The sequence below is a fragment of the Spea bombifrons genome, chromosome 12, assembly GCF_027358695.1.
Source record: "Spea bombifrons isolate aSpeBom1 chromosome 12, aSpeBom1.2.pri, whole genome shotgun sequence".
NCBI lineage: Eukaryota > Metazoa > Chordata > Amphibia > Anura > Pelobatidae > Spea > Spea bombifrons.
In genome coordinates this window covers 13,206,231-13,217,588 of record NC_071098.1, presented here as the reverse complement: position 1 = coordinate 13,217,588, position 11,358 = coordinate 13,206,231, and the positions used below count along the sequence as shown (strand labels likewise).

The window sequence follows — 11,358 nt, the reverse complement described above, 5'->3', positions numbered from 1 at the left end:
GCTGCAGAAGCACTTGGACGGTGGACCAGCTAGCAGGCTGACAATTAGGATGGACCAGGTACCAGAAGTTCAAGGTAAATACAAAAGGCAAAGTCAAATAAAAGCCAAGACATCAGCAATGAAGATCAAGCTGCGGATGCAAATAACAAACAGATAATCCAGAGAACTCATCAATGTCACAACCGATTAGTCCAAAACAGGGGATTAGGGAGCAGTCACGTACACGGGTAACAGAAACAGGTAGGCAGGAACAGGGTAAGGCCAGGCCATGGGAGCAAACAGGGAAAATAACACATAAAGTTAAGCTGAGAGGCACAACAATACAACAGAGTACTTTTTGAGAGGATGCCCGTCCAAGCCTCATAGTGCCATGAAGCAGAGGGGAATGTGTGGCTTCCTGAATAGAAGAAGGCCTCTTTGGCTGAGCCCGAAGCCTACCTCCATGCAGCAAATTGTAGTGTGTTGGGAAGTAGACCTCTGTTGTGTGCTGCAGAGGTAAGTTTTGTTTGTGAGAGTTATTGACAGCTGAAGTGCCTGACACGTAATGGGGTTAAATGAGGTTAGAATAAAATAGCAACTGTGAGTGCTTGTATGTAAAAAAACGAAAAACATTTTTTTCCCATTTCCTTGGTGAACAATGACTCGATTTATGTTTGGCAACATCCCCTGATTTTTTTATGCTTCAGAGGGCCACATCCCTCACATAGTGCCCTATAGGGTAGTATTTTTCATACTTCTGCTTTAAGGGGTTTGAGGGTAATGAACAGGGGGTTATACGTTTTACATGTAATACAAGGCCAATGGGTTGTCTATTTCTTTTTGCCTTTAGTCATGTTATGTATGCTAGCGATATCAAAATGACATTGTAATGTTTATCGCTGCTCGCTACCAACACATATGTATAAAAGGTGGATCCTAAACATGAATTCACCTACACTAATTATATTTTTTTATTCATATTATATTATAAATTATCTATCTATTGATACTCAATTTATTCACTCGCATTTAATTATCCATTAATTAAATTAATTCCATTGACATTCATTAATATTAAATTTTTTGTTGATATCTATTAATATTTTATGATCGCGTATATTTATTTCCCTCTGATATTATATAAAATCAATTATGTACATAATTTATGGTTTGTGGTTCGGATTTCCCAGGTATGAAAAGCTAGAAATAAACACTTTTAACACTTATAATTTATTAAATCTATAATCAGCCATATATCATGCTTTGTATGGTGATATTGGTAAATTCTGCAGATTTTGAATTACTGATATAAATAAATAGCCTTTTTTCGTATAGGACTAATCACAACCTTATACCTCAATGCTAAAGTATGTGAAGGCAATACAGTGAAAACTAATGTGTTTAGTCATTATGAAACGATTGGCTTTTTTTCCCCAGAGATAAAGAGACCCTGTTGAAGGAAGACTTAGAAAAACTGGCCGCCATGCGGAACAAACAGCCCTGGTTTACAGAAGAGCAGAAAGAGGAGCTTGCAGAAGTACATTCGTGGATTCGGAATCGGACAATCCCGCAAGAAATAGACACACAAGTAAAGATAATTCATTTTTTATGTGTATTTAAAATTGTCAGCAAAGACATGCTTTGTAAAGCAATTTAAAACACTCCATTGATTTTCTGCGTATAAAAACTTAATCCAATCTGTGTTCCAATATGGCGACGTTTGTATGTCCAATGCCTTACATCTCAGCCAAGCTCTCAGCCAAGATCTCAGAGTAGCTGTATGTTCCAAGCAGGGTGACAAAACAGTAATTGAAATGGATTTAAAAACATCCTCTCTTTATGACCCGCAGGGATGTGTCACGTGTGTGAATATCGCAGCATCAAACAAGGAGACCGAAGAGGCAACCGAAAGCCCTGCGGAGATCGACACCAAGGCAGATGAACAAGAACAGCACCAAGAACAGTGCCGGAGCAGCCCCAGCCAGGGGGACTCTGCTAACTCGGAAACATGACGCTCCTTGTAAATACTTTTTTCTATGACATTTTGCAAACATTATTTAAACTCATTCACGGCACAAAGACTTCTGAGGATTTACCAACTTTCTAGAATCCTTTTTGATCTGTTGAAGAATCCCAATCGTTTTCGAAAGACTGGTGTCGACTAAATGCAGCGATTTACACTTCCCGCTGGAGCTCCTCAGTGTTCCTTGGAGAATGCACTCATAAGTTCTGTGAACGTCAGGAGACCGGAGATGTTTTCCATGACCGTATTGGTTTCTTTGTGCACCTTACTGTCAAACATGCTCCATGTGTAAATATCACCCACATCACACCAGTGATAGGAAACACGTTTATATAACATTTTGTTTTTGTAATTTTGCCTGATAAAATATTGTGTAGAAATTAACTTATATGTCGTTTTTTCTTTTTTTCTTAAGAAATTGTATGTAGATACCTGATGATAAATTGTGGTCCTCCCCACCAGCTAACCGTAAAATAATTTGTAGCACATTACAGACATTGGGGGTACAGATAAAAAGTGGTGTCATTTATGTAGCAGACGAAGGTTCCTGCTGATTGGACCCCCCGTTACTTACTGCGGTGGTGAGACCGCTTACCAAATATTACATCAAATCACTTAATGTACATAACCCCTTTATGTACATGTATGAAAGAAAGTCAAGATGCTTGTAGCGCATGCTGGACCCCCATTTTAGGAAGAATATTGGGCCTGTATTTTTATCTGAACGGACAGGGGTTATATTGTAATAGTTTCTATAGTCGCTGTTGCAAGACGTATGCTGTCTGCTTTCTTGGAGACACTATGAGCCACTTCAGAGGGAGCCTAAAGAGGCTTTAAATTGCTTGAGTGTCTCTTTTTGTGTTAAAATGCGGTGCAGTCCCACTGATTCAGCTCCTCGAATGAGTGAATGAATGTACCAACAAATAAGTGAGTGAATGTATTGTATTTAAGGGGCAGAGGTGGCACACAGAGGCTGTTTAGAGGGCAGCGATGGCACCGGCAGCCTTATTACAGTCCTCTTCTTGAGTAGAATGAGTCATGCAAAATTTGCATGTTTCATTAATAATTATTTGAGACAAATACCAAAAGTCCAAATATATTAACACTATGATAGTATTTTATGATTGACGAATTAATCTGTTTTATTAAATGACAAGTCAGTTTCATTATCATTCAAGCATTTATTGAAAATATAATACTTTTTACGTTAAAGCAAATGTTAATTTTATGGGACTTTTCAGTTCCAACGAGCCTTGAAATACTAATTTGGAATTACTTGCGTTTGATTTTAAATCATAATATTTTCTTCTGAATGTCACTGTGCACAAACAATGTGCCAAGCAATATTTTGGTTGTAGAATAGTGCCATAAAAGGGGGAATCCAATAAAATAATACAAGTAAGGGAGTTTAAAAATGCGTGGGATAGGAATATGGCTTAAAAATCAAAGACAAGACCTACTAATAGATTCTTTTGAGGATTTGCCCCCACCCCAGTTGGCAAGATTTGTGAATTAAAAATAGCCCTGGATATGAAGGTTGATTTTTAAAATGACAGGAGTTCCAATATATCTTTCAAACTCTATTGATTAAGTCGTGTCTGATGTGACCTCCCGGTGACCGGTAATCTAGGAGCCCATCTGTATGCATTGCATCATTCTAGCGCATACATTAAACACGCCATGCAGAGTTTTTGCACCTTCCGTGATGTCTTTTATGAAGAATCATAGCTTGAGAGGAAGAAAACTACTTATAGCTTGTTTTTGTTTTTCGGTAAGTGTAATTTTTGAGTTTTTCTTTTTCGAATAAGAAACTATTTTGCGTCAAGGAAGCTGGGATCTTTGGCTGGTTCCACGGCGAAGCTTTGACCGTAACATCGAGGTTCTCCTTGGTCCAGGTGAATGTACACCACTATTAAAAAGTTTGGGGTCGCTTAGAAAGGTCCTTGGTTTTTATAGAAAAGCAAATTTTGTCCATTAAAATAACATGAAATTGATTAGAAATACAGTGCAGACGGGGTTAATGTTCTAAATGACTATTGTAACTGGAAAAGGCTGTTTTTTTATGGAATCTCTTCATAGGTGTACAGAGGCCCTTTATCACTCCCATCACTCCTGTGTTCCAGTGGCCCTTTATCAGTCCCATCACTCCTGTGTTCCAGTGGCCCTTTATCATTCCCATCGCTCCTGTGTTCCAATGGCCCTTTATCACTCCCATCACTCCTATCACTCCTGTGTTCCAATGGCCCTTTATCATTCCCATCGCTCCTGTGTTCCAATGGCCCTTTATCACTCCCATCGCTCCTGTGTTCCAGTGGCCCTTTATCACTCCCATCACTCCTGTGTTCCAGTGGCCCTTTATCACTCCCATCGCTCCTGTGTTCCAATGGCCTTTTATCACTCCCATCACTACTATCACTCCTGTGTTCCAATGGCCCTTTATCACTCCCATCGCTCCTGTGTTCCAATGGCCCTTTATCACTCCCATCACTCCTGCGTTCCAATGGCCCTTTATCACTCCCATCACTCCTGCGTTCCAATGGCCTTTTATCACTCCCATCACTCCTGTCTTCCAATGGCCCTTTATCACTCCCATCACTCATGTGTTCCAATGGCCCTTTATCACTCCAATCACTCCTGTCTTTCAATGGCCCTTTATCACTCCCATCACTCCTGTGTTCCAATAGCACGTTGTGTTCGTTGACCCAAGTTTAAGATTAAAAGGCTAATTGATTGTGAAAACCCTTTTGTAATTATGTTACACCCAGAAATATCCTTGTTTTCCATAAAACCAGCTGAGTGAACCAAACTTTTGAACCATAGTGTATCTTTTCTTTCAAGATTACAGCAATTTACCGTAATGCTCCTATGCTAGAAATTAACCCTGTCCATTCCTGGGGAGCACATCCTCCATTGTTGATTCTGTTTCCCATACTGAGCATTGACACACTCCCCTTGAAAGTTATTCATCCATATCTATGGAAAGGGCCTTTCTAGTGTTACTCATATACTCAATTTTCTTCTTGTTTCAAGGCACATTTTTTTTTCTATCCAAACTGCAGATTCTAAAGAAATTGAAACCACTGACCTCCTAAAACCCTTAACATTTCCGATGTCCAAAGCGGAGGTGTTATCTAGAGACCGGGGCATTGAAGCTTTAATAGACCTCTATCAATTTTGCAACTCCTTGGGCCAAGAGAGATACATTCAAATCGTGACTGTCTAATTAAAAACGGAATGGCTGGCAGGTATGCTGGTGGATTTAATTTAATCCTTTGAATTTTGCTAGTTTTTTGCGTTACTTCTCGGCCAAATGATTATTTTGTTTTCCGAAAAATTAATGATCACCTACAGTCTATATACATGGCTAATGATCCATGTCCATACTTTTGTTTTGTGAAACAAAGTTATCTTAAAGCTGTGTTTAGTAACAAAGAACAAAGAAAGACACAACAACAAGAGCTGAACGATAAAGTTTTAAATATTATTTATTGGTTAGTTTTATATTTTAGATTTGTTTTTAGGTTAGTTTAATTACACGTATCCTGTGTGCCGAGTAGAAATTTGAAGTTACAGCCCTGAAGGGTAGAAATATTTCCTGAACGTGGGCTTCGGAGTCCTTATGATGTGTTCTCCAAGCTGGTCTGTTCGCAGATGTTATGATGTGAGATCCAAGCCAATCTGTTCATGAACGGGCAGCCAAGAGCTTTAGAGTGTTAGTTACATACATAGTTACATACATAGTACATAGGGTTGAAACAAGACCTAAATCCATTAAATTCAACCCTTCTACCTAACATTTTTTTACTCTTGATCCAAAAGAAGGCAAAAAACCCCTAATTAAGCTATTTCGAATTCTGCCATCAGGGGAAAAAATTCCTTCTTGACTCCAAAAGGCAATCGGATTTCTCCTTGGATCAAGAAGCTCTGAGATATTAATTCTATTTAAAGCCCTTTATAGGGTGCATAATCCTTCATCGTCCCTGAAAGACTTGTATGTTATAAATGTCTATTTAAAGAGTCTGTTTGCAGGTATATTGTAGTAAGACGCACAGAGGCTGTATCCAGGTGGTCAGGGCAACTGGTCAACATCCATTGGACAACCAGTGTCACATGCTATGAACATAGCACAAGGAAAAAGTACTGCAAGAGGGAGAATGCAGAGAAAAAAGTGAAAAAAGTTACTAAAAGCAGGAAATCCAAAATGATCCCGAAGGAGGCAAAAAATACTTCCTGACATTGCGATTGGTGTTACAGCTCTGAAGGGTAGTGATATTTCCTGAACGTGTTCTTCCAAGTCCGTCGTAACATTGTGAATGAGAAGCATCGGGTCAAATCCTCTAGGGGAGGGAACATGATCCAACCTGCTCCATCATCCCTGTGAGTCTCCATATGACGCGCCATCCCAGCCGGTCTGTTCACAGATGTTATGATGTACGATCCACGTAAGAATGTATGTATGAATTAATGAGGGCGTATGTTTGTGCGTGAGGATGAATGTGTACGTGTGTCTGAGCGTGAATGTATATGTGTAAGTGCATATTATTATTATTATTATTATTATTATTATGTGTGCCTGTATGAATGTATGTGCCAAAAATCACATGTGCAATCACATGTACTTTATGTATGTGTGTATATGTATGTATTAGACATGTGCAAATGGGCCAAAAACTGTTTGGACAAATGTTTCGGTTTGTTTTTGGCTCATTTGTTATTAGGCAACGAATTCTGTTCCCTGCCCATTGGGTTTGGGTAAAAATTAATGGGCATAATTAACTTTGAACTAAATTTGTTGCCCATTGCCCACACACACCCCCATTCAGTCTCACTCACTGATGGTTGGCAGAAAAGGCAGGGAGACATTTAGAAAGCATGAGAGAGACTGAATGAGAGTGTGAGAGAGTGAGTGACAGTGTGAGTGCGTGTCAGCGAATGTGGACCCACGAATTTCGGAGTTGTTTGCTTTGTTTTAATCCTATTCATAGGGTGTCTGTCTTGGTTTTCGGAGCTTTGTTGCAATTCGTAGAAATCTGAATGCACAACTCTAGTACGTATGAATGAAAAATGTAAAAGGTTCACAAACGAGATAACAGAAAAAGAAGATGCTTTCAATCCTCTTCTGTATATAGGTCTGAATACAGTAGCTACGGTTTTGAAACCTTGTCCTATAATTCCTAATTTTTGTTACGGCCCCAGATGTATTCATTATTAACGCTGAGATGCTGGGATCTCCGCAGGTTCAGTTTCTGACATCATAATCTGAATATATAATCAGCGGCTGCGCATTCTGAACAACATGTCCTCCTGCTACAGGCCGCTAATCCAGACAATAGAAACTAAACATGACATACAGCAGAAGCGGTAACAACTCTACACAGTTACATACAACATAATCCGGTAACATCAGAGTTGGGTGTTCTTCCCGGTCAAAAAGAGACTAAAGACAGAAGCACCACAAACTCTGAAAACATTCATAAATCTAACGATATCTTCAAAACCTTCAAATCTTCTCAGGTGTCCTTTTACAAGCTTTAAGAAATAAGTCACCTGGAAGCTTCGGCTCCTTGCTACACTTACCTTGTGGCAGAACATGTCATGCATGTCGAACATATATGGAAAATATTTGAAATATAACCATTCATTTTTTTAAATTATTTTTGTTACGGCCCCAGCTGTATTCGTTTTTATTGCTGAGATGCCGGGATCTCTGCAGGTTCAGTTTCTGACATCATAATCTGAATATATAATCAGCGGCTGCACATTATGAAGAACATGTCCTCCTGCTACAGGCCGCTAATCCAGACAATAGAAACTAAACATGACATACAGCAGAAGCGGTAACTACTCTACACAGTTACATACAACCTAATCCGGTAAGATCAGAGTTGGGTGTTCTTCCCGGTCAAAAAGAGACTAAAGACAGAAGCACCACAAACTCTGAAAACATTCGTAAATCTAACGATATCTTCAAAAACTTCTGAGATTTCACAGAGGAATAGAAAAGACTTACGGTTTAGCAGTTCGCATCTTCAATTCAGAATCTTCTTATCTTCAATGTTTTGTCATTATAATCTGAATATATAATCAGCGGCTGCGCATTCTGAACAACATGTCCTCCTGCTACAGGCCGCTAATCCAGACAATAGAAACTAAACATGACATACAGCAGAAGCGGTAACAACTCCACACAGTTACATACAACATAATCCGGTAACATCAGAGTTGGGTGTTCTTCCCGGTCAAAAAGAGACTAAAGACAGAAGCACCACAAACTCTGAAAACATTCATAAATCTAACGATATCTTCAAAACCTTCAAATCTTCTCAGGTGTCCTTTTACAAGCTTTAAGAAATAAGTCACCTGGAAGCTTCAACTCCTTGCTACACTTACCTTGTGGCAGAACATGTCATGCATGTCGAACATATATGGAAAATATTTGAAATATAACCATTCATCTTTTTTAATTATTTTTGTTACGGCCCCAGCTGTATTCGTTTTTATTGCTGAGATACTGGGATCTCCGCAGGTTCAGTTTCTGACATCATAATCTGAATATATAATCAGCGGCTGCACATTATGAACAACATGTCCTCCTGCAACAGGCCGCTAATCCAGACAATAGAAACTAAACATGACATACAGCAGAAGCGGTAACAACTCTACACAGTTACATACAACATAATCCGGTAACATCAGAGTTGGGTGTTCTTCCCGGTCAAAAAGAGACTAAAGACAGAAGCACCACAAACTCTGAAAACATTCATAAATCTAACGATATCTTCAAAAACTTCTGAGATTTCACAGAGGAATAGAAAAGATTTACGGTTTAGCAGTTCGCATCTTCAATCCAGAATCTTCTTATCTTCAATGTTTCGTCATTATAATCTGAAGATATAATCAGCGGCTGCGCATTCTGAACAACATGTCCTCCTGCTACAGGCCGCTAATCCAGACAATAGAAACTAAACATGACATACAGCAGAAGCGGTAACTACTCTACACAGTTACATACAACATAATCCGGTAACATCAGAGTTGGGTGTTCTTCCCGGTCAAAAAGAGACTAAAGACAGAAGCACCACAAACTCTGAAAACATTCATAAATCTAACGATATCTTCAAAACCTTCAAATCTTCTCAGGTGTCCTTTTACAAGCTTTAAGAAATAAGTCACCTGGAAGCTTCGGCTCCTTGCTACACTTACCTTGTGGCAGGACATGTCATGCATGTCGAACATATATGGAAAATATTTGAAATGTAACCATTCATTTTTTTAAATTATTTTTGTTACGGCCCCAGCTGTATTCGTTTTTATTGCTGAGATGCCGGGATCTCTGCAGGTTCAGTTTCTGACATCATAATCTGAATATATAATCAGCGGCTGCACATTATGAAGAACATGTCCTCCTGCTACAGGCCGCTAATCCAGACAATAGAAACTAAACATGACATACAGCAGAAGCGGTAACTACTCTACACAGTTACATACAACATAATCCGGTAACATCAGAGTTGGGTGTTCTTCCCGGTCAAAAAGAGACTAAAGACAGAAGCACCACAAACTCTGAAAACATTCATAAATCTAACGATATCTTCAAAAACTTCTGAGATTTCACAGAGGAATAGAAAAGACTTACGGTTTAGCAGTTCGCATCTTCAATTCAGAATCTTCTTATCTTCAATGTTTTGTCATTATAATCTGAATATATAATCAGCGGCTGCGCATTCTGAACAACATGTCCTCCTGCTACAGGACGCTCATCCATACAATAGAAACTAAACATGACATACAGCAGAAGCGGTAACAACTCTACACAGTTACATAAAACATAATCCGGTAACATCAGAGTTGGGTGTTCTTCCCGGTCAAAAAGTGACTAAAGACAGAAGCACCACAAACTCTGAAAACATTCATAAATCTAACGATATCTTCAAAACCTTCAAATCTTCTCAGGTGTCCTTTTACAAGCTTTAAGAAATAAGTCACCTGGAAGCTTCAGCTCCTTGCTACACTTACCTTGTGGCAGAACATGTCATGCATGTCGAACATATATGGAAAATATTTGAAATGTAACCATTCATTTTTTAAAATATTTTTTGTTACGGCCCCAGCTGTATTCGTTTTTATTGCTGAGATTCTGGGATCTCCGCAGGTTCAGTTTCTGACATCATAATCTGAATATATAATCAGCGGCTGCGCATTATGAACAACATGTCCTCCTGCTACAGGCCGCTAATCCAGAAAATAGAAACTAAACATGACATACAGCAGAAGCGGTAACTACTCTACACAGTTACATACAACATAATCCGGTAACGTCAGAGTTGGGTGTTCTTCCCGGTCAAAAAGAGACTAAAGACAGAAGCACCACAAACTCTGAAAACATTCATAAATCTAACGATATCTTCAAAAACTTCTGAGATTTCACAGAGGAATAGAAAAGACTTACGGTTTAGCAGTTCGCATCTTCAATCCAGAATCTTCTTATCTTCAATGTTTCGTCATTATAATCTGAAGATATAATCAGAGGCTGCGCATTCTGAACAACATGACCTCCTGCTACAGGCCGCTAATCCAGACAACAGAAACTAAACATGACATACAGCAGAAGCGGTAACTACTCTACACAGTTACATACAACATAATCCGGTAACATCAGAGTTGGGTGTTCTTCCCGGTCAAAAAGAGACTAAAGACAGAAGCACCACAAACTCTGAAAACATTCATAAATCTAACGATATCTTCAAAGCCTTCCAACACTTCTGAGATTCACAGAGGAATAGAAAAGACTTACGGTTTAGCAGTTCACATCTTCAGTCCAGAATCTTCTTATCTTCAATGCTTTGTCCTCTGATGGTCAATCTATTGCCTCTTCTCCGGTTTCCCTTTCCATGCTAAAAGAAATAAATTACCTGGAGGCTTCAGCTCCTTGCTACACTTACCTTGTGCCAGTTACGAAGCTGTGCCCATTGTGATGTCAGAAGCTCTGGCGGAATCAAGACATGTCATGCATGTTGACCATATATGGAAAATATTTGAAATGTAACCGTTCAATTTCTATAAATGATTTTTGTTACGGCCCCAGCTGTATTCAGTTTTATTGCTGAGATTCTGGGATCTCCGCAGGTTCAGTTTCTGACATCATAATCTGAATATATAATCAGCGGCTGCACATTATGAACAACATGTCCTCCTGCAACAGGCCGCTAATCCAGAAAATAGAAACTAAACATGACATACAGCAGAAGCGGTAACAACTCTACACAGTTACATACAACATAATCCGGTAACATCAGAGTTGGGTGTTCTTCCCGGTCAAAAAGAGACTAAAGACAGAAGCACCACAAACTCTGAAA

At 39.1% G+C, this 11,358-nt stretch overlaps 1 protein-coding gene across 1 annotated transcript; it reads left to right on the top strand.

The window, feature by feature from the left end:
- The first annotated feature begins 1,420 nt into the window (after positions 1–1,420).
- On the top strand, positions 1,421–2,127 carry LOC128470712 (period circadian protein homolog 3-like). Its single transcript, XM_053452619.1, has 2 exons — positions 1,421–1,567; positions 1,830–2,127. The coding sequence occupies exons 1-2, from the start codon at positions 1,463–1,465 to the stop codon at positions 1,989–1,991; spliced, it is 267 nt and encodes an 88-aa protein (XP_053308594.1). The 5' UTR covers positions 1,421–1,462; the 3' UTR covers positions 1,992–2,127.
- Positions 2,128–11,358: the final 9,231 nt, after the last annotated feature.

Bases quoted from the DNA above. Each gene is read 5' to 3' on its own strand.
- LOC128470712 (XM_053452619.1), top strand. From the start codon at position 1,463: ATGCGGAACAAACAGCCCTGGTTTACAGAAGAGCAGAAAGAGGAGCTT. The intron at 1,568-1,829 runs GTAAAGATAATT...TATGACCCGCAG, and splicing joins CGCAAGAAATAGACACACAA to GGATGTGTCACGTGTGTGAA.